This window comes from Hemibagrus wyckioides, linkage group LG25 (genome assembly GCF_019097595.1).
Source record: "Hemibagrus wyckioides isolate EC202008001 linkage group LG25, SWU_Hwy_1.0, whole genome shotgun sequence".
Taxonomy (NCBI): Eukaryota; Metazoa; Chordata; class Actinopteri; order Siluriformes; family Bagridae; genus Hemibagrus; species Hemibagrus wyckioides.
This window is the reverse complement of record NC_080734.1, coordinates 2977677-3005674: the sequence shown is the minus strand read 5'-3', so window position 1 is coordinate 3005674 and position 27998 is coordinate 2977677. Positions and strand designations below refer to the sequence as shown.

General features: G+C 39.7%; 1 protein-coding gene across 3 annotated transcripts in view; it reads right to left on the bottom strand.

The window, feature by feature from the left end:
* Positions 1-15384: 15384 nt before the first annotated feature.
* Positions 15385-27998, bottom strand: part of kif26aa (kinesin family member 26Aa) — a 106385-nt gene continuing 93771 nt past the window's right edge. Inside the window, exons 10-15 of one of the 3 annotated variants that reach the window (XM_058379579.1) lie at positions 26782-26941; positions 26151-26313; positions 22735-25759; positions 21882-22075; positions 18566-18716; positions 15385-16859 (exon numbers count right to left, since the gene is read on the bottom strand). In XM_058379579.1, the coding sequence (XP_058235562.1) occupies positions 16690-16859; positions 18566-18716; positions 21882-22075; positions 22735-25759; positions 26151-26313; positions 26782-26941 (3863 nt within the window). In that variant the 3' untranslated portion in view covers positions 15385-16689. The remainder of the gene's footprint in view (positions 16860-18565; positions 18717-21881; positions 22076-22734; positions 25760-26150; positions 26314-26781; positions 26942-27998) is intronic. The other 2 variants (XM_058379580.1, XM_058379581.1) reach the window with 2 other exon arrangements.

Genomic DNA, 27998 nt, shown 5'->3' with positions numbered 1-27998 from the left:
TAAGTAGACAGAAAAACAATCAGAAAGACAGACAGACAAACAGACAGACAGACAGACAGACAGACAGGTAAATAAATAGAAAAAAATCACTAGATAAATAGACAGACAGACAGACAGACAGAGAGATAAGTAGTCTAATTAATCTGAGAATCACATTAGACTGTTTGTAACTGTTTTGGAATTGACCTTAAATAAAAAAAGCACTAATCTGTTTAACAAAAGAAAAAAAAGAGATGAACTGATCCTCAGGTGCAGAGGAAATGCAGATAAAAACCTCTCTTTTATTTCACTTTAACTCCAGAAAATATCCAACATTTTATCATCAGGACATTCAGGAGGGACCATAATCTCCCCATCAGGTCTATCATCCCCATGATCAGGAAAGTGTCCTCCTCCTTACTAAACCATTCTGAATCTGATCACAAATGATCCTTTCTTTTCTTCAGCTTTTAATCGCTCAGTTTTGGAACTATTTTAAGACAGAAAAAATAGATTTCAGCTCCATTTATTTGCTTTAATATTTCTTTAAATGTGTCCCTGCAGGTTGTAAACCATTTTTTTGTCTTCCAAACCCGTACGTTTCACGTTTAACCCCAAACTGAAGTACAGAACCTCTTCCCCGTGTCACGTCTACACACGTCATGCATTATTCAGCCAGCGTTCCTAAACATCCTCGGCATCGAACCCTCCACCGCTCCATATAAACTGACAAGCTGGGAATGGAGATGCTTACAAATGATCAAAGCTGTTTCCTTCGCTGCTGCTGCTCCTTGATTTCTGTTTTTTATCAATGTTGTGAGATCACAGACTTTAAAGGTCCAGAAGGATGATCAGAGTCCCGGTGTCATTGTCGTTTCAGATCGTGGTTATCGTTAGTGCTGTAGGCTTCAGAGCAGACACTCTCTGATCGGACGCAGTTTGAGGACAGTGCTTGCAGATACATGGCTGACCTGCGTCTGATTTTTACTTATATATTAAACACATACACAGACTAGCGGTGTGTGAGGAATATATCATCTAGCAGGAGGAAAGTTCATCCAGTTATCACATAATTCCACCCCGTGTTAAAGTGGTAGTGTGTAAGTTTCTGTAAGATTTTGACCATTATACCGGAGTGCTGATGGATTCTTCAGTGAAACACGGTGGCGGTGGCATCGTGCTGAGAGTTACAAGTGTTCCTACCATGTGCTTGCTGTTTTTAAACAGATTAGTTTAGAAAAATAAATAAATCTTCTTTTAGTGCTAATTAGTATTTAATTCTTTATATTTCCTGTATGTATCTATTACTTTGTGACATCCAATCTTCCTTTGTAGCATTTTGTTCTCAAATCTGTAGCAAAGGTGTGTTTTAGTATAGTTCTATCTCTTAACTCATGGTTCCTGCACGAGTTCCACAGGAATAATAAATAAAATAAATATAAAGTCAGTAATAAGATAAAGTGTTATAATGATTATATTTGAAGTTTTACTGAAGCTGGGACCGAAAATAATGCAGTTTCTCTCAGGTTTAATGTGAAGGAAACTTTATCTGTGATTAATCTCTCTCTCTCTCTCTCTACCCCCCCCTCTCTCCCTCTTTTCCTCTTTCTTTCTTTCTTCTCTTTCCATTTCCCTCTTCCTCTCTACCCCCCCTTTCCCTCTCTTCTCTTTCTTTCCCTTCCCATTGTCTCTCTTCCTCTTCCTCTCTGTCTCTGTCTCTCTCTCTCTGTCTCTGTCTCTGTCTCTGTCTCTGTCTCTCTCTCTCTCTCTCTCAGTCGTCCTGCTGTTTTTCCTTCTTCTTGCTCTATGTAATTAAGCTGCAGGTGAGATGGAGACATTGGGAATCTTTTTCATTCAGAAGGCAGGTGGAGGAGAGGATGTGAGGATGGATGAGAACGTCCAGCAGGCAGAGAATCTGAAATGATTAATAACACGAGCCTGGAGATTCAGAGAGTCTTATCTTCCTCTGACGGAGTGTGAGCGTGTCCTCGGACCGGACGAAGTTTGACCCAGAGAGAGAAGCGTGCTCGGAAGAGGAAATACCCTGACATCACTCTCTTCAACAAACAAAAACCAAACAAAAACATGATGCTGAGAAACCTACAAAGTGAAAACGCAGACACTGGAGACTCCTTCCATAAACGAGTCCCTGTGAGAGAGCTGTTACTATAGAAACCATAAGAAATCAACTCCTCCTGGCCAATCAGAATCCAGAATCCAGCAGCACTCTGATAAGTGAGTTGGCATTAGCATTAAGACACAAAGCAGAGCGCTTCAGAGAGAGTGATGGAGTTAAAGCTCTTCAGCGTTGACCTTGAGCACCGAGATGTGGCTTTGTGCCTCTTTTTGATGATTTTCTCCATCCCCTTTTTTATCCAAGCATGTTTTATTTCCAGAAAAGCCCCGAGGACCTCGACTGATCACTGCTTTCTTTATTCTAATATTAAAGACATTATCTTGATAAATGAGATGGAACAGGACTCATCAACTCTGAATGTCACATGACCAAGAGAAAAAAAAACGAACGTTAGGGTTCTCAGGACGTTCTCACAGAGTTTTATATTTATGATGTTTTGGTTCTGTAATAGAAGTCTGATTATGGTGTTCTAATAAGATTTGCAGAATGTATTAGGAAAGTTATTTTCGGAATCTTTTGGAAATTTACTAAAACCTTTTTGAAAAAAGGTTGTTTGGATAATTTAGTATTCTTAAAGACTAAAAGCAAGTAGCAAAAAAAATGCCTAGTTAATTAGTAAAATTATTATTTTTTATTTTATAATTGTTTTTATTTATATTATAAAGTAAATGAATATAAATGTTTAAAATATAAAAAAATAACTATAATATTTCTATACATTATTGTTCACTTCTTTAGTCATTTGTAAAATTGTTTTCTTTTGTTTTATAATTGTTTTTATTTATTTAATAAATGAATAAATATACATTTTTAAAATATTGTTAAAATATTTCTATACATTATTGTTTACTTCTTTGGTAAATTAGTAAAATTGAATTTTATTTTAAAATTGTTTTATTTATTTAACAAAGTAAATAGATATAACATTTTAAAATATCTTTAAAAATAATTGAATAAAATATTTCTATACATTTAAAATATATATATATATTATAAATGTGCAGAAAAAGATGTAAAAGATAGATATTAAAGTAAATCAGATGAGAGAATCTACAGCTGAAGCAGATTTTTTTATTTCTTTTGTTGGATGCAACTCTGAGCTCCACCCCCTGCTCACCCTCTAATTAATACCCAGCATTACGGCAATCAAAGGGCGAAGCACTAATTAAACAAAACATAACTGGTCACTATTTCATGCCAGTAACAATTATGTCCGAATTTAATTAAAGGGAAGTTCTCAGTCAGTGGCTCAAAGAGGAGTCGTAAACACAACAGCCAGCTTTACGAGCGCCGCACTGAGCCTCTTTGTTTTTTTAATCAAACAGGCACTGGGCCAAACACTTATCTCAACTGGTTTTATGACTGTGTGATTCACACACACACACACACACAGACACACACACACAAACAGACACACACACACATTCTAGCACATTAGTGACGTGCTTGAGACTCGAGAACCCTCCATGATGTTTTCAGTGTTCAGACATAAAGGTGTTAAGAAGGTTAAAACCCATTTTGCTATTTTTTTTTTACCAAAATCTGGATTGACCACTGCAGCACTGGTCAATTCTGCATTCTGATTGGTCAATGCTTCATTTCCTACAATAGCAGATCTGGCACATGTTACCGTTTCTATAGCGACTTCCTGCAATACGATCGACAGCCAACGTCGGAGACTACATATGGGCGTGTCATTAGGAGGCTGTATAAAAACTGATGTATGAAAACAAAATGATCTGGATAAGGCCATCTTCCAAATGCCATCCATCATTCCGTACCTTCCAACCTACCCATCCATCCGTCCATCCATCCACCCATCTATCTATCTATCTATCTATCTATCTATCTATCTATCTATCTATCTATCTATCTATCTGACATAACGCAACATAAAATAGTAACTTTAAAAAGGAACTATGGATTTTCTAGTCACTGAATTTCCTGTGGTATGACAGGAACACAACTGTTACTGGAAAATAATCACCTTCAGGCTGGTTCCAGTGACTCCATCACTGATTAATTTCGGAGAACTGCACAACACACAAGACGGTGTGATTTATTCTGTACTTTTTCCATCCAAAGTGAGACAGAATGTAGAAAAGTGAGGTGTTAAAGATAGGTAGTGACACCAGCGTCAGAAAATCTGCCTTCACACCAAGCAAGTAGAAGCACACAGGAAGACAACGTGTGGAGGAAAGGCTGAGTGAAGAACATGAAGTCAGAAAGTCAGAAAGTCAGAACGCCGACTGATGCAACAGCACCAGTCTAATGGGCAAACGTCTGGAAGCCTGGAAAGCTCATATTAAAGGAAATATTACAGCTAGAGTCATGTCCCTTTGTGTTTTATTGAAGTTTTGAAGGGTTTGATGCTCTGGTCTCATTTAGAGCATGTTGCTTCATCTTCTGAAACGCCCCTCTCTCTTCTGCTCACAAAACTGCCCCAAATCCTCAGAGATGGAGGTAGACTGTAGAACATTTTAGGCTTTTTGTGGCTCTTAATTCCAAGTTCCAAGATTTTTTACCTCAAAGAACAGGTTCCTCTGCCAGAAGGTTACAGTCTGGCTGAAGATGGAGCTTTCAGCTGACTAGTGACCTCAAACCTTAGACATTCTGCTTCTTCTTCTTCTTTTTCTTCTTCTACTTATCCTCCTTCTTCTCCTGCTTCTTCTTCTTCTTCTTCTTCTTCTTCTTCTTCTCCTCCTCCTCCTCTTCCTCCTCCTCCTCCTCCTTTTCCTCCTCCTTCTTTTTCTTTTACTTCTTCTTCTTTTCATCATCATCATCATCATCATCATCATCTTCTTCTTCTTCTTCTTCTTCTTCTTCTTCTTCTTCTTCAGTCTGAACACTCTTTATACTACACTATGTAGTAGAATGGTGCAGAAGTGTGAGATTTGGGATCACTGCATCTCTAAGCCATATCATTTGAGTCCATACCAATAATAAATCAATAATTGGAGAAATTATTTTAACTCATGACACAGCTATGACAAGATTTTTCCTTCTCTACAGCTGAGAAATAAATTAACCACTTTTTTAACCCACTTACATTTTTTATTCCTCAGTTCCTCCGACTAAACGGCTTTGAGGATCTCATTTGCGTATTATCGTGTGTTCGACTCGCTGTAGCCAACCTGCTCCACGTTCACTCCCACAAAGGCAGGAGCCCAAATTTAATTAAACCTCATCACCTTTCTCACGTCAGTCATCCTCGGACCGGGTTAGGAGAATCGGAGGGGAAAGTTTTGGCACCCTTGGTTAGAGAAGAGCGGTTCTGTGTAACACGGAGGGTTTTGGTTCTCCTCCATGCATCTGATGCTGTTTATATCCTCAGATCATATCAGAGCATATCTTTAGGATGGGGTTTGTTAATTGAATGCATGTTTGAGGTCAGCATCTGGATGAAACATGAATCTCGCAGTTTTGGTTATGTAGCCAAAAAGGGGGACATTCATTCATACACCAGACTCTACACTACATTGTGCATATTGTAAGTGTGTAGTGTGTAGGACATCATTTGGGACACAGAGTTCTGGAGATGTCACAAATAACGAAGATAAAACTCAAATGTTAGCAAGAAGAGAATAAAAATGTCTTCCAGTATCTATGACAACGACGCCGTACAGAATCCCCGGAACAAAACCCGCTCTTGTGTAAAAAACGCAGCTCGCTAATGAACTCAAACTGTATTCAAACCAACTCGCTAACACTATGAAGAAGGAGTCTAGCAGTAAAGAGCTGAACACACACACACACGTGTGCTTTACATGGCTGCTACTTAAACCACAGAAACACATACAGAACTAAATTAAAATCTTCCACGACATTTCTGATGGATTAATACAAACTCTTTACGTATTTTACAATTAACAAGTACCGGAAAACACTGCTAACGATGTGTCGCTAATCAGGATAATACCTTCTCTTCATGTTTCCTTTTCTGTTGTATGGCTTTGTAGAACAAACGTCGCATAAAGAAAATGAAAAGCTCTTCATCAAGCTGATCCCACAAAAGAAAAAGGCTTCAGTCGTCATTAGCCATCAGAGAATCAAAGAACAACGGGCACAAACAAACACACACACACACACACACACACACACATAGACACACAAACACACACACACACATACACACACACACTCCTATTAGGCTTAAAAAAATACATAGAAGTGAAGTCAGGTCTTTTCAAGGAACCACAATGCAAACGGTTGCCATGACACTACACTGATGGGATTAATGTGTAAGGCGTGACAGGCAGCACAAAGACACCCCCACTACACACACACACACACACATACACACACATGCAACAAGAACCAATTAACCCCGTCACTATCAGACCCTCCACTTCAGCAGAAGAGAACAGAAACAGCATGGCCTGTCACCGGCACCTGCCAATCATCCCGTAATCTTCAACACCCTCACACACTGTCCGAGGAACCGCAGCCGTCCTCTCACAAATAAATCACTTCCCATTGTTCGCTGTCCAGCTTCCTGTTCTTAATTAACACAGCAAAAGGCAAAACTGCAGAATAGATGTGGTTAAAATGGTTTAATCCTCCATCCTTAATGCTTAAATGAGTCCTGAATCTCTGTCCATTAAAATCATCTTCATACAATAAAGAAATAATATTGTCATTTTAATGCGGTGTGATGTGGTGATGGTGTGATGTGGTGATGGTGTGATGTGGTGATGGTGTGATGTGGTAATGGGGTGATGGTGTGATGGGGTGATGGTGTGATGGGGTGATGTGGTGATGGTGTGATGTGGTGATGGTGTGATGGTGTGATGGGGTGATGGTGTGATGTGGTGATGGTGTGATGTGGTGATGGTGTGATGTGGTGAAGGTGTGATGTGGTGATGGTGTGATGTGATGGGGTGATGGTGTGATGTGGTGATGGTGTGATGGGGTGATGGGGTGATGTGGTGATGGTGTGATGTGGTGATGGTGTGATGGGGTGATGGGGTGATGTGATGGTGTGATGGGGTGATGGTGTGATGTGGTGATGGTGTGATGTGGTGATGGGGTGATGGTGTGATGGGGTGATGGTGTGATGGGGTGATGGTGTGATGTGGTGATGGTGTGATGTGGTGATGGTGTGATGTGGTGATGGTGTGATGTGATGGGGTGATGGGGTGATGGTGTGATGTGGTGATGGTGTGATGTGATGGTGTGATGTGGTGATGGTGTGATGTGATGGGGTGATGGGGTGATGGTGTGATGTGGTGATGGTGTGATGGTGTGATGGGGTGATGGTGTGATGTGGTGATGGTGTGATGGGGTGATGGTGTGATGTGGTGATGGTGTGATGGGGTGATGGTGTGATGGGGTGATGGTGTGATGGTGTGATGTGGTGATGGTGTGATGTGGTGATGGTGTGATGGGGTGATGGGGTGATAAGGTGATGGGGTGATGGTGTGATGGGGTGATGGTGTGATGTGGTGATGGTGTGATGTGGTGATGTGGTGATGGTGTGATGGGGTGATGTGGTGATGGTGTGATGTGGTGATGTGGTGATGTGGTGATGGGGTGATGGTGTGATGGGGTGATGGTGTGATGGTGTGATGGTGTGATGTGGTGATGGGGTGATGGGGTGATGGTGTGATGTGGTGATGGTGTGATGGGGTGATGTGGTGATGGTGTGATGTGGTGATGGTGTGATGGGGTGATGGTGTGATGGTGTGATGGTGTGATGTGGTGATGGGGTGATGTGGTGATGTGGTGATGTGGTGATGGGGTGATGGTGTGATGTGGTGATGTGGTGATGTGGTGATGTGGTGATGGTGTGATGGTGTGATGGGGTGATGGGGTGATGTGGTGATGGGGTGATGGTGTGATGTGGTGATGGTGTGATGGGGTGATGGGGTGATGGTGTGATGTGGTGATGGTGTGATGGGGTGATGGGGTGATGGTGTGATGGGGTGATGGGGTGATGGGGTGATGTGGTGATGGTGTGATGGTGTGATGGGGTGATGGTGTGATGGTGTGATGGTGTGATGGTGTGATGGTGTGATGTGGTGATGGTGTGATGGTGTGATGGGGTGATGGTGTGATGGGGTGATGTGGTGATGGTGTGATGGTGTGATGGTGTGATGGTGTGATGTGGTGATGGTGTGATGGTGTGATGGGGTGATGGTGTGATGGGGTGATGTGGTGATGGTGTGATGGTGTGATGGTGTGATGTGGTGATGGTGTGATGGTGTGATGGTGTGATGGTGTGATGGTGTGATGGTGTGATGTGGTGATGGGGTGATGTGGTGATGGGGTGATGGTGTGATGGGGTGATGGTGTGATGGTGTGATGTGGTGATGGTGTGATGTGGTGATGGTGTGATGGTGTGATGGGGTGATGGTGTGATGGGGTGATGTGGTGATGGTGTGATGGGGTGATGGGGTGATGGTGTGATGTGGTGATGGTGTGATGGGGTGATGGGGTGACACACAGTCAGTCTGTGGTACAATAATTGAATATTTAATGAAGACCTTCTCTGGATTTGAAGTGATGTAAATATTTTCAGACACAAACCTGAGAAAATAAAGAAGCCTGAAATATCTCTTTAGTTTGTCTTGAATCTTCACCAGTCATTTTTTTCCTATTAACTCCCCCGGTGTGTATAAATGCTGCATCTCACAGAAGCTCTCAGCTGCTTCATTACAGAAACATTCCAGTCAATACAAGCGGACAGTTTCTCTGCAATCAGCAGCTTTCACAGGAAAAAAGCCTGAAACTATACACCCGAAAACAAGCTGGAATTTATTTCTCCACTAACACACCATCCTGCTACTTAAGATTCAGATCATTCAGGTCAGTTCTATTTAATTCAGTAATGAATAGAGTGCTACAACGGCAGCCTTGGAATAATCAGCTGCATAAACAAACATTTAAGGCTTCAAGTAGCCGAGGAAAGTGAGCTGTACCACTGTAAAGGTGGCTTTATTTATTTATTTATTTATTTTCATGTGCTTAATTCAGAAATTCATAGTGCAAAATTAACTCACATTACTTCTGGGTTTGCTGTCAGAGCTTCACGCCGTGTCAGAGGTCAGAATCTACATGCTGCAGAGTGATGCTCCATTTCCTCCTCACTGGAACATATCCAGCCAAAGAGAGGACTCAATTCTGATTTCTAGCCTGAGGGGAAGAGTGTTTTCTTCTCAACTCTCCTTCCTTCCCTCCTTCATTCCTTCCCCCCATTCATGAATGAAACCGAGAGAGTGAGAGAGGAAAAAACAACTGGAAAAAAAAAATGCTCCTGAAATCAACATAACGGAGACATAACACATACATAAGCAAACATCTTTGTTTTTAGAGTTCCTCGTGTTAAATAATTGATTATTAGGGACATATAGCCTCTATAATGCAGAATAGAATAAAATGGCATAGACATACCCAAACATTTAAAAGGTCTCATTCCATCATACAGCATCATCATTAGTCATTGATACTGTGTTTGTTAATTTGCATATCAAACATGTCGAAATACTCTGATGTAAGCTACAAAGTCACTTGTCATAAGGTTATAACCTATGTGAAGCTGTGAAGTGTTATAATCCAATCTTATGTCAACATAAATCTGACGCAGTTCTTACGTCGAAACCATATCAAGACTGACAACCTTTATAAACGTTTCTGAAAATTTTGATCAGTCATAACAAAGGGCCTGTCTAGATGAAATAAAATGATATAAACATTCACTTATGAAGCCTTATGAACACTCTAATAACATCAGCTTGCTAGGCTTGACTCAGGGCTCAGATCAGTAAACACTTAAAGGCACTTAAAGGCTTTGTCATGTTTTTTTTGTAGGATTTATCAGAGGTCAAGGGCTCACGTAGGTGTCATGAAGCCATATGAACACTCATTACCTCCCTTGACCCTTAGGTCACAACTCTTATGTTATGATTAACAGCTGAATAAGCCTTTATAAATGTTTCTGTATATTTTTAAACAGATTATATCTGCTATGACAGGTTAATACAGCTGTTTTGTAGCTGCATGAATACTTAATGAAACATTGCCAATATTTGAACTTTTTGTATTCTTAGTAAAGAATCTTCTTAAACAGGGTTAATGTTGTTGATCTTTCGGCTGCTCCCTACATGTGTGAGGGGTCACCACAGCGGACAAACTGGTCCACACAACAACTTGGCACAGGTTTTATGCCTGATGCCTTTCCTACCAATTCTCTACATAAAACTTTAATTTTAATAATGATAGTAATTTAGCAAATTTTTTTTCACTGTCCATAGGCATGCCCAGCCGGTGCTTGAGTGCCAGTTGATATTCTAATCTCATTCGTAGGTGATCACAGGCATAAACGACACTACATACAGGTTCAACTAAAACTCTGGTTTCCCTCCTGAACAATCTGGATTCATTAGGTGAACACGAATCAGACATAAATGAATGGCTGTCTTCTGACTAGCCTCTAATTAAAATAGCTCTTTCTTTTTAACAAGGCCACCTGCTGAGGAGAAGGAGACCAGGTGGACTAGCATACTAGCAGATACACTCATAAACCAAGGCTCCCCTGTAGGTCTATAAACCTCTCCGGGTTCCTAGTTGTATTTAATGATATTTTTACAACCACCACGCTCGAGAGTATAATTAAATAACTTAATTCAACGACTGTTTTTATTGACTTGCAAGCCGATGAGTCCATGGCATAATTTAATTCTTGACTTGTGTCATTGCTGGACGTCTGTATGGTTGCATCACTTCAGCAGTCCTCTGTGTCTGGTAACTCATTAACAATTCTACAGTGGGTGATTGGGCTGATTTTATGCTGTCATTCGTTTACCAAGTCTTTTCCCCAAGCAGAGCGAATCATCAGTGAGTGATTGGTCTTAAAGTGCACATCTGTTAGAGAGCTGGCAAGCAGTCATTGTCCTTTACAAAAATTCTTTTTCTCCAGCAGAAATACTGTTAGTCTGAAGACATATCCAAGGCCAAGACTAGACCGAGTCTTAAAGGAGATGAAGACAAATCAAGATTGAGTCAGGGTCAAGTCTAGATCGAGTCAAGCCTGAGTCTTAAATGGGTTGAGGTCAATTTAAGATAAAGTTAAAAACATGTCTTACAGAAGTCAAGGTCAAGTCGAGATTTAGTCAAACCCAAGTCTTAAAGGGGTTTTGGTCAAGTTAAGATCGAGTCAAAAAAGATAAAATCAAAACCTTGTCTTAAAGGAGTTGTGGTCAAGTTAAAAAAAATCAAGTCATATCAGTGTCTTAAAGGAGTTGAGGTCTAGTCGAGAATGAGTCAAAATAATGTCTTAGAGGGTTCAAGGTCAAGTCAAAACTGAGTCTTGAAGGGGATGTGGTCAAGTCAAAAAAGATCAAGTCAAATCGATGTCTTAAAATAGACAAGGTCAAGTCAAGATTGAGTCAAAATGATTTTTAAAGGAGTCAAATTCAATTCAAGTCTAACATGGTTTCAGGATAAGTCAAGATTGAGTCAAAACCAAGTCGTAAAGGGTTCTTAAGGTGGTCAAAGGCTAAATCACGATTAAGTCAAACCTGAATCTTGCATTGGTCGAGGGCAAGTCAAAATTGGATAAAAACCAAGTCTCAAGGGGGTCATGGTCAAGTCAAGATCGAGTCAAGATCAAATCTTAAAGGAGTCAAGATCAATTCAAGATCAAGTTCAAAACTGAGTCTCAAGTGGGTCAAGGTCAAGATCAAGTCTTAAAGGGATTAAGGTAAAATCAAGATTGAGTCAAAACGTAGTCTTAAAGGAGTTGAAGTCAAGTGAAGATAAGTCAAGATCCAGACTTATGAAGGTTGAGATCATTTCAAGTCCAAATGAAAACAAGTCAAAGTCAGGAATGAGACCCTAAACCATTAAATTATATTTGAGTCAGATCCTTTACTGCAGGGGTGTCCAATTTTATCTGCACAGGGCCCGTGTGGGTGCAGGTTTTCATTCCAACTGAGCAGAAGCCACACCTGAGTCTACTGAAAGCCAAGACCAGTTGACAGGTGGAATCAGGTGTGGTTCCTGCTTTTACTGCAACATGTTGGGTTTATTTTTGTACATCACCAAAGATTAAGCAACTTTTTAGGACAAATTCGGTTTCCTTCAATTTTGTGCATGCAAAATAACCTATAATTAGCCATACCAAAGGCCAAGACTGATACATGTCCAAGTACAAATTAGAATTCAGACAAGTCCAAGTTAATACAGAAAGTTCCTATGTATCACTTTTCTTAAAAAAAACAAACAAAAACAATCCACTGAATCATCTCAGTGACCAGCAGATGACTCCTACACTGGTTTTAAATCCAGGCAACCCTCAAGGTTCAGAGCTATACCCAGTTCAGTGTTTAACAAAAAAAAACATACACATAGCAGTGATTTGATCCTAAACAAACACACAGACTCTCTGGATGAGTTGATGCTCTGCTTAAACCAGGCAGCCAGTCATACCCGAAATTCAAGCTCAGAGTCTGGGGGTTAATCAGAAATCATATGAATGCTAGTACTGTGTGTCATCTGCATATTTGATCATTATTCCAATGAGTGTGTTTATTCCTGAAAATGAAAAGGTAATCAAAATCTTCTTCACATTTTTCTTTTTCTTTATTTTCATCCTCCTAAAGGACATGGATGTCTTACAGATGAATCGTACAATGAGTTTATGATAATAATTAGCTTTAAAACTAGACATCCCTCAGGGATTTGTCCTGAGATCAGTTTAGTTTTTAATGAACAAAAATCGCAATATTATGTATCTAATCAGCATTTATTTTGTTCAGCGTCATGTTTAGGAGTGAAAATATCACTACAATAACAAACCGGCATGCAACAAGATCGTTCATTTTAAGAAAGCTGTGCATGGTGGACTTCACATCATTTGAAGCTTAAAATCAGCATTTAGCTGGTCCTCATAAGCCCCTGGTGTCAGAGTCGTAAACACTTCGGCTTCCTTCTTACCTTGAGGGAGATAAAGCATCATGACAACTTTGTTTCCAGGCTTGGCCACTAAAAAACATGTCTCCTGGAAATCCTGTAGAATCCAACTAATCAGATCACAACTCAAAAGTTCTGAAGTGCTTCCAGCTTTGTTTGCCATGTGCAGGGTTCATAGGCATGACCTCTGAAGGTGAGACTAAACTACAGCAAGAAAGCGATTAGATTCTGAATGGACTCAGGAAGTGAACCAAAAACATGCCCCTTGTTTTGGGTTGTAGCAGGGTTTCTTTGGAAGTCTGAGCTGCTAAAGAGAGGAGCTGCAGTGCTGCAGAAATGCCGTATGTTCTGGAGATTTGTCCTAATAGGTGTGACAGAATTAGCATGGGGGTACAGAGGCTTCCCCTTTTCTTTCTTTTTTTCAAGAAGACAAAGTCAAAATGCCATATAAAACTTTGCTAGCTCATACAGTTGGTGTGTAAGCCTTACACAAATCCTTTAACGCTTTCTTTTTATCAAAGCTTTACACCCTGCTTAGTTGCCCTTCAAACAAAGTGGTTAATCCCTCTTTGTGTTGAGGCAGTTTCCTGACCTGCTAGTCTGCTCAGCACACCGGATTATGCTAAAACAACCAGCGTGACACAGACAACAAAATCTTATAATGGCTTATTACTATTCATTACAGTAGTGCAGAGGTGAGAGCAGGCGTGCTGAAACAACACTCGATATGCAAATGAACCACACTCGATATGCAAATGAACAACGTCCGATATGCAAATCAGGTTTGTCTTTCTGTACGCAGTGGGTAGCGTAATGGAAATGCTTCTAGGTGCGAGGGGGCAGATTTAGCTAAAAAAACTGTCAGGAGTGATGAAACATCAGGTTTTCGGCCTGTAATGGACCTTGTTTTTAACTCGTTTATTCATAAACCATTTACGGGAGGGTTAATTTAATCAAGCATGCTTTACGTGATTGATTAGCTTCGGACCACATGACTGTCGATCAATTAGAGCGAGGACTTTATATATGTATTACGCTGTCTGATTATGTTGACTCATTTATTTTAATTACCATGCTAATTAGAGAGTCGCTCAATTAGGACAAAAGTAATGACACCCTATGAAATGAAAAAGAGTGGCTGGAAAAATGAGCTGCAGTGGCTGAGCTGCATTACTGGAAGTTTTAGCAAATGCTCTCTGGTTTTTTCTCCTCTGTCTTAGATAAAAGGAATATCATTAGGAATAAAGATAAATGAAAATGAATAACTTTATAATTTTTATTCTAGGTTTTTAATCTTGTAAAGATGCTTTGTGAGAATGTGTAGTATTAAAGGTACAATACAAATACAGTGGAACCTCGGCATAGGAATTTAATTGGTTCTGGAGGTGAGTTCTTAAGGTGAAAATGTGTATTGTAAAATTTATTTCCCCTTAAGGATAATAATGTAAATGTAGATAATCTGAACCAATATTCCCAATACGAAGCGTATGTAAACTTACCCGGTGTGAAAATGCTTCGAATGCCGATGCAAATTTCTTGCAAACTTTCAATTCTTAAGGTGAAAATTTGTAAGGGAGGGCATTCGGATGCCGAGGGTCCACTGTAAAATCGAAAAAAAGCATTGAAAGTGCTGTTTCACCAGTTATTGTCATTCTGTCAGCGTTGCCTTTTATGGAGGTTTGTGGGTGTGGCTACATGTAAAATCAGCAAATCAGCTGTGGTTTAAAGACTCTTGATCTTTTATAGCTGGTTGGAGTTTACTGACAAAGGAGTAAGGAAACTCAGAAATATCAGAAATCTGTCAGAATTTTAGAAATGGAGTTAATTGGTATCTGTACATTAAGAAAATATACAAATATTTCAGCTAAATAACTGTTTATTTTTATTAAGACTGTTTTCTCACCTTGCCATCGTTATCTCCTCAGTGAATTATAAATTCCTGACAATTGTTTTTAGCTTATTGTGTAGTTACAAGTCACACTATAATGGTCTCAGTGTGTAATCTGAAGGCAGCCGTCAAAACCTTGACTCGATCACGTCGTAATCATCAGCAGCAGCAGCACTGAGAAGGTGATGAGACTGAGACATGCATGAGGATGTTATAAATTTATAAATCTTTATCATTTATTACTAAGGTTTTTCCATCAGTAGATTAGGTTATAAATTTTAAAAAAATGATTTCACTTTTATGGTCGTTCAGTAGCCAAAACTTAAATAAAATAAAATAAAATAAAATAAAATAAAATAAAATGTTTTTCTTTTATTGAAATCCCAACACCTACAATATACACAGTACAAAATACTGAAATAATAATAAAAAGAATAATTTGAATAATAATTCATACTTATTATATAAGTTACATTTTAATGATCTTCAACTATTTTTTTGCTCCATAATCCAAAGCAATCAATAATTAAAAATTAGCTAAAGGAAAGAAAAAAAAACCTCTCGGACAGCGAGCTACAAAGTCGAAAATTGTTTTTTATTGTTTTATTCGTAATCGTGTCCTGATGTACTGATGCATGTGGAAGGCTCTGTACATGTTCTTACAAAGTGTTAAAAAAAACTGTACAATATAAAGCTGAAACACTGAGAAGGTCTTAAACAGATGTAAAAAAAAAAAAAAAAGATTCCTAAAACTAAAATAAAATAATGTAAATAATTAGCCAAAAACATGTAATAATTAAGCATTAAATAGAGGCGATAAATAAAGATAACTCATGCACTCAGTTCTGAAAGCCTGAGTTTAATTTTAAATTATTATTATTTTTTCTTTTTAGTGAGTGACACACTTTTTTTTTATTAATCTTTATCAACACATTTCCCATGGGAAGTTTTTTTTCATTGGAATACAGATCGTAAAAGATGATCAGGAATCAAATCCTCGAGAGGAAAGCACCAGACCGAGTCGATCTTAGCTTTTGTTCATGGATTATTTTTGTCTTTTGGCTCATTGAGCAACATCTCAGCAAAATGAGTCCCAGCCTTTAGAGACCGGTTCTGCTTCAGCGACAAAACAAATGTTTGATAAATTGATGAATTTGTTCATTAAAAGAAGCCAAGTATCACACACGAGGCTGCTTTCACGCATTCAATCTTAAGCACGTTTTCTTTATTGCCAATTTTCTCTTAATCGTAAGAAATCCGAGATTAATTAATCTGGAAAAATCCAAACCCGGATTAGGAAAATCCACATATTATAAATCTACATATCTCTTATGGAAATAATGCAACTTTCCCACATATTTTGAGGTGAACACTTTCAGGGTTTAGTGGTTTAAACTTAAAATAATAAATAATAAAAACTTTGGCAGGGTTATAAATAAAAATAAACACAATAAATAATCTTAAAAAAGCTAATAAAGACGATCAGCTCCACAGGAGGTTCAGGGATCGGCAATAAATTACCCTATTGCTTTTTCTCCCTTTTTTAATTTCATTATCTATGTTTCTTTTTCTTTTTTTTAGACACTACATTACAATGTAAAATAATCATTATTCTCGAAAGAAAAGAACTCTGCTAACAGGTTTGCTTAGGTACAGTTGTGATCTCGGCACTAGCACCAGAAACGATGATCTATTTTTTTTTTTTTTTAATCAAGGCACTTCCTGGTATGGTAAATAAATCTCTCAAAATATCCTCCCATGTTTTAAGTCTTGGTCACACCTCCAGCTCCTGGACCGGAGATGTTGGGGCCAGAATATCGAAGCAGGTCTCCATCATGACGCGAGACTTGCACAGGTTCACACAGAACTCCAGATCTCCCGTCACCTGAACCAGAGCCTCCAGGTAGTCCTGCGACTCCGGGTCCAGATCCGGATCCACGTCGACTGAGGAGATGAAAGTAGAAAAATACAATAAAGATGTGAAATAAAGGCCATAATGCTTCAGATCCACATCCTGGACTGTTTCATAGTTCCATTGTATCACCTTTTAATTTATACTTTTAAAAGTGAAGGTTCCAGAAAGAACTGAAAAGAGGATTTTTAGAACCAATTTTTAGTTCCATAAAGAACCTTTCAGTAAATGATTCTTTAAAAAAACACAGTTTCATAGAACCTTTTTATAGTTTGAAGAACCTTTTTAGAGTCTAAATAACATCTGTATTGTCTAAAAAGTTTTTTTTACAGTCTGTAGAACCTTTTAATAGTCTGAAGAAACTTTTTATAGTCTGCAGAACATTTTGATAGTCTAAAGAAGCTTTTTACGGTCTTAAGAACCCTTTTATAGTCTGAAGAACCTTTTTTATAGCCTGAAGAACCCTTTTTACAGTCTGAAGAACCTTTTTTTTAGCCTGAAGAACCCTTTTTGCAGTCTGAAGAACCTTTTTATAGTCTGAAGAACCATGTGATAGTTATAGAAACTTTATATAGTGTAAAGAACCTTTTTTATTGTCTGAACCATCCATCCTCAAGACAAAGAACCATTGAAGAACCTTTATTCTGAAGAGTGTACACATGTAACCATGTAACCTGTTTACATTTACTCTTGAAATAAACTTGGAAGAGTAATAATTTATTATCTACATAAACAATGAAACTATGATCACATGGCCTCATTTCTGAGATCATACAGAGTTTCAGTTAAAGGACAAAAAAAAAGAATAAAAGACTGTGGCATGCTGTTACAGGAAAATAACAAACGATGCTGATTTGTTTAACCGAATATCAAGCCACTTTAATAAACTGTAGATTAATAAACTGTAGATTAATCTCTTCACATAAAAGTAAAAAGAAACAGATAAGAAGTCAGTCAGCTGATGGAGGTGTGACATAAAACACAGAATACAGAAAAAAAAACAGCACTGAAAATTGTTTTGGGGCGGGGCTATGATTCAGCCTGGGTTGTGACATCATAAGCAGAAAATTGTAGACCAGATCAATAAACTCTCAGATTATTATCCAGTTTTCTTTGGGGTAAAGTTTGATTGGATTCGAAACGCACAAATCTGATCTGATATATTCGACTCTTTTCATCACGTGTATCAGCTCGAGATTGGATTTTTATCCAACAAGGCAGATTTGGAAAAAAAATCCACTTTACATTAAAGTGTCTGTTACACAAAAACAAATCAAAATATTTCAATAAATTTCCATCAAATGAAGATGAGTGAAAAATAGAAGAAGGGAAAATAAAAAAAGGAAATATTATTGATAAATAAATAAATCAGCAAAAAGCAGTGCTGTCACTGTAATTGCAGTGTGTGTGTGTGTGTGTGTGTGAGTGTGTGTGTCCTTTAATCAATAAACTGTTATTTTCTCTCCTGCAATCCGGGCCAGAAGGTGTTTTGGCCGCTGTGATGGTGTCTGTCATGCTTTATTAATCACAGTCCTCTTCAGCAAAGATTCAGTGTGTGTGTGTGTGTGTGTGTGTGTGTGTAAGCCTTTACCATCACCTCACATCAGGAATTGAGACGTGTGCTGCATTTGTCTAAAGCTCATAACTTTTCCAATTAAATATCTCGTTGCTTTTACATCAGGGTGTGTAACTTCTTTTCTTTGCCATAATTTTAATACACTAAACCAGAGTTACTCACACTCTCCTGTCCACTTATCGGGGTGGAGCATGAGCCGGGTCTTAGCGTCCTCCAGTTCCATCCTCAGCCTCTCGTGCTTGGCTCGGAGCTCCTGGATCTCCTGCTGCCTCTTCTCCAGCATCCTGAGGCGTGCACTGAAGTACTGCAAGCCCTGTGACGAGGAACGCAGCGTGTTTAGAACCGAACGACTGCCTCGCAAAATCCCTCCTACATCACGCCACCAGTACAGATTAGGAGCAGTTCAGTCAGAAGTAATCTGTGTGGTGCTGCTATGCTGGCTGGATTAATTACAGACAAGCTAAAAATAAAAGCGTAGGTCTAAATCTCCTGAGGGAAAAAAGATTTGTTTGTCCAAGATAGAAATTATAAATAAATAAATAAATAAATAAATAAATAAATAAATAAATAAATAAATAAATAAGACAGTACTGAGCCTGAATTTATTTATTTGTTTATTGTTAACATTTGTTTGATTGATTGCTTGTTTGTTATTTTATTTTTATTATTTATTTATTTGTTTGTTTGTTTATTTATTTTAAATTTAGTTCACTGTAGTAGTGAAAAATCTTCAGCAATAATATTTTTAGGGGTCCAAGCACCAAAGTCAACTCTAATGTGTTTTATTGGTATAAAATTCAGGAACAGAACTATCTATGGCTCCAAAAAATATTATTTGAATTTATATTATAATGTTCAGAAAGTCATTGCATACTAAGAAATTTATGATTTACAGTTTTCACATTTAAAGAAATTGACAGTTTTTACATTTTCAGCATTTGGCAGAATCGACATTATGGTCATTTCTACATCTGAGCAGTTGAGGATTCAGAGCCTGTGGCAGCATGGCAGCACTGGGAGCTGAACCTACAACCTTCTGTTCAGCAGTCAGCCATCATAACCACTGAGTCACTGCCTCCACAGATAAAGGAGCTACGATGTGTTTTCAAGGAATAAACCACTCTGTCTGAGTGGAGTTAATGTTTCCACCCTAAAGTTGATTATTTTCCTCTAACCTCATGTTCTAAAGAGTTTTAATCCTCTTATACTACAGCAATTTGCCAATGATCGCATCATACTGGAAATGGATTGATTTTTATCCATTTATAGCTACTTTAATGCTGAGGAATGTTCTGTTCTCACTTACACTATAGCAGCTATGGACAGGCACCAGCCTCTTTGTTTCCCTGTCTCTGGAAGTAAAGCAGTGAAGTTAATCTGTTTGTTCATATGTTTCCTCCAAACAGAGAGTGGATAAGGCCCAAATGGTTAAGGGTCTGGGTCGTTGACCAGAAGATCAGGGTTCAAGCCCAAGCACCACCAAGCTGCCACCGTTGGGCCCTTGAGCAAGGCCCCCAACCCACCCTGCTCCATGGGCGCTGTATCATATCACCCTGTGCTCTGACCCCAACCCCCAGGGATGGGATATGCAAAGAAAGAATTTCACTGTGCAGAAATGAATATGTGATAAATAAGGACAACTTAACTTAGATTTAGACTCCTGCGGACCAGCATCGATGTAGGCATTGATACTTCAAATCACTTTTGTACATCAATTTGGATAAGATCGTCTGCTAAATGCCATAATTGTAAGTTAATATAGGAACAAACTTGCAGAAATACATCCCTATGAAAAAGATGTTGCTATAGAAACGCTAAGGTATCAGGCAATTTAATGCTATAAACCTGCGCTACTGTCAGAGCTGCTGATCGAGAAAATGAACCAACACCTCCTGACCAATCAGAATCCTGCATTTTATCCAACAGTGCTGCAATATAAAATATTGTACTTTAATTAACATACTTTTTGAGCACTGAACGTTGTGAAACGGCTGACAGGAGACGGGAAGGTGGATGTTTGCATATGCTAATGCAACTATAACTGACACACACAGATGAAAAATCTATCTCTGTGTCTCAGACAATCAAATAATGTCATAAAACAGCTCTTCCCCCTCGACTGTGAGAGGAATATACCTCGTACCCTGCGCGGTTGAGCTCGTTAAAGATGAACTGACGCTTATTTGAAAATAAATCATTCCACCTTGCGCTGGCGATGCGGGTCACACCAGCAGGAAGGGTTAATGATGCGTGGATGTGCGGCACAGGGCCGGCTGAATAGAACTATCAGACGGATTGCAGATTGAGAGAACACGGCTCGTTCATCACAAGCTAAAAGTATCTGTCATACGCCGATGAGACGTCGCTAATTGTTCCTGAGATCACCTCTACAGATGCAAATTCTTTCCATAGTGCCACCGATCACAGAGAGAGGAGCATCCAGGGACCACTGCAGGTGCTTACGGCTTTTAATTAACATCATGCTCAATAAGGAATGATGAGTTAGCTCGTCCCCTGCAAGGCATCGCACTATGACTGGGCTGGAAGCAAGAAAGCTTTTATTCTAGCAAAACAATATGCTGTGCTTCATGACCACCTTCATCTACGTTCTTGATTTGCTTCTTTAAACCCTTTGAAACAGACGATTTGCTTCTCTGTATTTGTCAGTTAATTTAATCAGTTATTATAACATCAGTTCTGACAGTCACGTGGCTGCAAATCACAGATTTTTATTATTATTATTAACGCAAATGTATATTTAGCTATTCAGACATTAGTGAGAAAAGGAGCTTGTTTCAGATGTTCCGCAACATTAAATGGAACTAATAATAATAAAAAAAAATGATGTGTTATTCTTAAATAAATAAAAATGTTTCTTGTTGCCGAATGGTAACAGAGGAAGAAAAAAATTCCAGGATGATAAAATAAGGAAAATAAAAATCACATTATCCTGTCATTGATCATTTTTTTCATATAACATCATGGCAATACAAGTATTTATAATATGATTTAAAAAATATCTAGCATTTAATTAGCTTTTAATGATGAAATGAATCAATTAAAATAATGAATAAAATAAAATAAAGCATTCTATCAAAAAATCTTACTAGTAGCTTAGTGGCTAAGGCGTTGGACTACTAATCAGGTGGTTAGTTTGAATCCCTGGCCCACCAAGTTGCCACTGCTGGGCCCCTGAGCAAGGCCCCTAACTCTGAATTGCTCAGCTATATAAAGAAGTGAGATAAGTCGCTCTGTATAAGGGCATCTGCCCTTAAATATAAATACATAAAAAGTTATATTTTACCCGTTCGCACAACTGTTTAAACCCATGCTCTCAAATTTCCACTCAGCTCAAAGTGACCATGCTCACGGCATCCATTTCAAATCAAGCATGCATTATAGCAACTGTAACATGGCAAAGGAATTTCCCCCTGGGATTAATAAAATTCTTTGAATTTTGAATCTTGAATGCTCTCACCTCAGTCACCATCCCTTCCTTGCACCTCTGCAGTCGCTCCACATCGTCTATCTCATACACTTTAATCTCAAAGGCATCCTTCATGGAGCCCCCCAGCGGAGGCAGGTCCACCCACTGGCCTGCAGCTCCAGCCTTTCTGCCAGGGGAGGAAGTATCCGGCAGTGGAGCAGGGATCAGCCGCCGCCGCTGCAGGCCTGGAGAGGTCAGACAGGGTAATGCTCTACATCTGGGCCGTAGGTGCACACCAGGAATATCCAAGGAGTTTATAGACATGCTTTTTAAATATGTATGTGGCTTGAATTTAAAAGTAGTTGCAAGCTCATAATAGTCCAGTGTGGGGCTGATATATATGCATTAAGGGCAAGATGGTATGATTGTCTCTGTGCAAGCTAGTTAGAGATACAGGCTTTAATATTACAAAGATTTCTTATAAGAGTACAAAGCATAAAAAAGTCCATGTGTAAACCACAATGTGCTTTTGAGTCTTGCAGATAAATATCTTTCAGACATGCATACAGGAGTAGAATATCAGTACCTCTGGTGAACATACTGGCAATGAATGCATGCAGTAGAACATTAACATTACATTTCAAATGAGCAACTTTTAGACAGAAAGGTCTGAAGAAGTGGCAAATCAGCAGTATTATCAGTGAAACATTGTTAGCTGAAGCAATCTAGACATGAGAAATAGGTATGTCCTTGGAAAAAAATTGTCAGGCTCCTACTCTCAACCGTTCAAGTACGTTTTTCAAACAATAGCTGACAATTCCTGGAATCTACAACAGATATCATTTCTTAGGAAAGTTCAGAGAAAAAGGTATTAATTCCTGGTTGACTTGGAAGCGAAACCTACCATTGGCTCTCTTTTTGGGAGACTTTGACACCTTGGTTCGGCTGGAGGTAGACACTCCGCTCTCGCTCATGGAGTCGTGGGTGGAAGATGCACTACCTGTGGTTTCACTATCCCGGATCATGCTTTCATAGCCACTGCTGCCTCCACTGTGGTAGAAGAGAGCAGTGCGGCCCATGGCTGGGGGTAGCTCCCCACTAAGAACACTGCTGTTGTCACTACCATGACCACTGCTGTAGCGCTGCGGTCGACGGGGAGCGGTGATCTTGCTGTACGGTGATGGCAATGAACAAGGCAGTAAAAGGTCACTTTTTGGAGTTGGTCCAAAATCACCAGAAGCACTTGCTTGATCATCGGCACCCTTGATGTGTTTCTTGGGGCTGCTTGATGCTAGCTCACTGACACGGCTATTAGCAGCTCGAATGGCTTGCTTTGTGCCCATGAGGGTACCTTTTCCTGCTTTTGCAGTTGCACCCATAACTGATCGAGCTGATGTTTTTCCACTTGGAGGTAGGTTAGCAGTCCGTACACTTGAGGTGGAAAATGATTTTGTGGTACTCAGTGGTTTGGAACCATTGTTAGACAAGGACTTTGTTTTGTTTCCAATACCAACCATGGCTCTAGGACTTATATTACCTTTGATCTGCCCTAATTTGCTGACTCCAGGGGTACTGGTTGATGGCGGAGATAGGGGTCCGGATGTGGTGCCGGTAACCCCGAGTCTTGGTACTGTCCTATTAGGCTTGGCATTACTACCTAGGTTAACACTAGTGCTCTCTCTCATCATTCCATGTTTAGATCCAATTGATGTCAAGCTGTCACACCTTTCAAGGGAGAAAAGACTCCCAAAGTATCTTCCATTGTCTCCTTTTGCCCCTCGGGAATGAAGGCTTGATCCTGTCTTTAAGCTAAATGATCTAAAGGTAAAAGATTCCCCTCTAAGCCGAACATCAAAGTCCTCCTCAGACACTGTCGCTTTGCATGATGAGGATCTGGCTGCATCATTGCTCAATGACCTTAAGGCACTAGGAGACACCAAAACACGTGTCTTCTGGTCCAGGCTAGATTTTCTAATAGGTGGGGCAGGAGGTGACATGCTGCCAGACTTTGGGAGTAAGCTGCTCTTCTGCCCATTTGACCGCTTCCCTAAGGATGAGAATTTCAATGTGGTACTTGGTTGCATGGCATCATTGCCCCACTTGGACTCTGAAGAGCTGTGAGGCACTGTGATCATGCCAAGTGTTGTGGCTCCTCTTCTAAGCTGAGGCATTCTGCTTAGGCTGTCTCCTTTTTTAACACTGGATTTTTCACAGCCATCCACCACCCTTTGGGAAGAGGAAGATGGAAGCATTTTTGGAGACCTTGGTACACTGCTGCTGCTGCAACCTGTGGTCTTCCTGGATGGGATTCCACTTATACCAGTTTTGGGTGCCTTGCTTGCAGAGAAGAATTCTGTACTTCTTGAATCTAACTGAGTACTACTGGGAATCCAGTGCTCATCTGTCCTGCTCCCTTGCTTCTGTAACTCTCGGTTGAAGCTGCTGTTTGGGTCACCAGATGAGGTAGGTTTGTTTTTTCTTGGGAGAGTAGACTGGTTCATACTAGGTATCTGTACGGACTGTGCGGAGCTAGTGCTACTAGATCTAACTGACTTTTGACCTCTAAAAGATGTTTTACTTGTATCAAAAGTTGGTGGGCACCTGGCTATTGGAATTTTCTCAGAGGTCCTTGATCGGTAGCCTAAGTCTGAAAAACATATAGCACTGTCACTGAAGGAGCTGTTTGTGCCTTGCTGGGAGGAAGACTCCATATATAAAGCACCAGGTATATTTGTTGTTGAAATATTATCACGTATGGCCACCTTTGATGAAATACCTGTTGGCAAGTATGTGTCATCAGTATTTACCGTTTTTCTGAAAAATGTGCCTTTGGAAGATAGTGCTGTGCTGTGGTCAGATGACATATCTTCTTTTGACCTTGCATGGCTTTTTTGTGCACTGTCCACTTGTGACACATATGCGTCAAACTCATCATTAATGCTGCTGATTATACTGACTGGACGTGATCCAGAGGATATAGCCTGCAGGGAGCAGTCACTGTTAAAGCTGATTATGCTGGAGGGTCGGCCATTGTCTGGAATTAGTCCACTAGGCAGCTCCTCGACCACAGTAAACACTAGTTCATCTTCCCCATTTATCTCAACTGGTTGCTGTAGTGTGACAGTAGTCCTTAAAACATCTCTCTCAAGACATCTGCTCTGAAAAGCTGCCCTGAGGTGGCTCACTTCCAATGGGCTCCTACTTAGATTATAAGGTACTCCTTGTCTGAGGGTTGGTTGGCTCATGCCCACTGGAGGTGTCCTTGTGGCTAAAATACTATCACTTGTCAAATTTGAGGGCTTTTGTAATGTGGTTGAAAGTCCTTTGTCGAGGAAGACCTTCTCTCGTACAACTGGCTCAGGGTCTTGACCTGAAGTTTGTCCAGATCCAGCTCCATCTGAGGGCATTTTGGAATGTTCCATGTAAGAAGGCTTTTGGAGAAAGGGTTTAATCATCTTGGTACATGCAAGAACCCCATCTGCAGCTTTCCCAGCTCCAGCTTGATTTTTAGGGACTGTCTGAGGTCCTTTTCCTTCACCAATAAAAGTAGCTGTGCTCTCACTTCCATCGATACACTCAAGCCGTTCTTGTAATTCTGCAAACGTGTTGCACTTTAGATGATCCCCATCTGATTTAGGAGTGTCCTTTGCACGCTTTTTGTTCAGTGATGGAATAATGGGAACGAAGGCTGGAGGACCCTCGTTGTCGCTGAGCTCATGATCGGAAATATGGGTTCCTCCAGGACCTACATAGATAACTGTATCACATGAATGTTCACTGCTGGAGGAGTAGTCTGGATCACTGGACAGAAGTGCAGGGTGTTCTGGGTCCAGAGCCACTGTGATGGGGTGAAATGGTCTTAATTGAGGTGGTCGTCTGGCTTGCCCTTCCTCACATGAGCTCTCCCCTCCCGAGGAACTGGAGGCATACTGAAAAAATGCAAAAAAGCTTTCTGATGATACTTGTCTATAAGACTAAAAGTGCACAATGCATTTAAATCAAGTATTAGTGTCAAGACAATATATTGAGTTGACAAGATCTACCGGATACCGGATCTGCAAACTGAACATCTGAATTAATTTCCTATCCAGACTACACCATTGATTACCACTTCTATTGACTGATGCTTACAGAGAAATTTATCAGTCCACCTTTAGTTAGCTACTTTTATAGGATACAGTATATCTATTCATGTAGTGATCTACACAATTTTAATGCTTTTCCATGAATCTATAATGCAAAAGTAAATACACCACCATTTTCATATAACAGCAAAACACACACAATTATCTTGAATATGAGCTAAATACGAGATCTTGCCTTAGATTTCTTCTTCCTCATGCGATGAATGCGTGAGGCTAGCTGCACAGTAGAGAGTGACTCGGTATAACTGGCCGGTGAATCCGAGATGTGGGCGATCATGGTGGTTCTGCAATTGATGTTGCCCAACGATTCCCTCAGTAGCATGGTGAGCTTGCTGTCCCTGAATAATTCATCAAAAATCCCTTCGTTAGAAAAAAGGAAGCGAGAAATCCATGCTCTTTTTCCCCCTAAGATCATAGAAATCTGATGTTATTGCAGTGCCCATGCTGGTTGGAGATGTGACACTAAATAAAATGAGCATTCACTATTTAGTATTTATGATTCCACAACTCATCCCAGGATTCTTACACTTGGGATTTGTTTCTTTTTTTTAAATTATTTTAATGATGAAGTGTAAAAAGGAGGATCTCTTGGACCAAATTCCTGATATTAACATTTGTATCTAGCTTAGCAATCTTTCTCTTTCCAAAATAGGTTAATTGGTTTGAAGACCTCAGGATGTGTATGCAAATCAGTGCACCTCTGGTTCTCAGTACTCTGAGTATATAACTTATCACTCTAGCATTATTAAGCTAATCTGCTATACCTGCACTAAAGTGGATATTTGACATGTTTCACATGGACACACCTATAAGGAACATGCTTGGCACCATTGGCTAAAGCCAGGATGACGTTCCCCAAGGCAGCCAGTGACAGACACTGGCCTCCACCTCCATCCCTTGTTCGAGTGACGTCAGATTCACAACTGCCCAAGTCTAGAAGATGTAGACGACTCCGCCCTCCAGACACTGCAACCAGAAAGAGGATACAAGTTTACAAAAGCTATATTTTGCCCACTTTGCTGCAAGCATCCAGCTCAAGAAGGCTCATTCAATACAGCAGTGGTTTAGGACAACCACACTGTCTAGTCTTTACATAAGCTAGCTTTAATTTATAGCTATATTTAGATGATTAAAACACAAGTAGAGCTTGTAATATGACCAAAGTACTATAGGTTTCCTAGACTGTATACAGTGTAACTGGTAAGTAAAAGGACTTCTGTAAGTGATTGATTCGCACAGGATAAGCGATCTATATAGCTCCATCCACTCACCCAAGAGATACTCTTGGTGCATTGACAAAGGAAATGTACTTGCAGTTCCAATGACTTGGCAATTGAAATAATGACAAAATGTGGCAGTTCATTTCCAAAGCACTCGGATAAAGCACAAATAAAGCACATTCCCTGCTATTCGTTTAACAATGGTGCATTTACTGTAAATGTAGGTCACTAAACTAAAGCGGTCCAGTATCAGCAGATAGATGAGGCTCTTATTCCAGAAAGAAAGAGAAGGAGACCGTTAACTTCACGTCAGCAGGATTTAAGTCTCTGAGCTGAGAATGCAAACTAGCTTTTCACTTTTCAGCTCTATAAACATTGGGCAGGACAAGACTGCAGCTCATTATGTATTGAAATTTATTCTGGCAGTGCTAGAAGTACGTGGCATGTAGTCAAGACAAGAGTGAAATTCCAATGATCAGTTAAATGGCGATTTGGTACCCAGGCCGTGCCTGGACATAAGAAATGAGCTGGGACTATTAGGGATGCTGTCATTTAGTCATTAAGTGCAGGAAGAGATTCTGCGAATTATATGCAAATGGAAGAAAAATGGTCTTTTCTTGTAATTACTAATGCTACTTTGAAATCAGGCCTTGACATTCTGTTATTATAGGCTCTTTTCACATTCTCATCTATAAAACCAGACCTGACAAGCTTTAAAAGCTTTCTGAAGAAGCTTCGCATTTTAACGTCGCTACACCGATGTAGGATGGTGCAATCAAAAATATGCAAAAAAAAAAAATTCA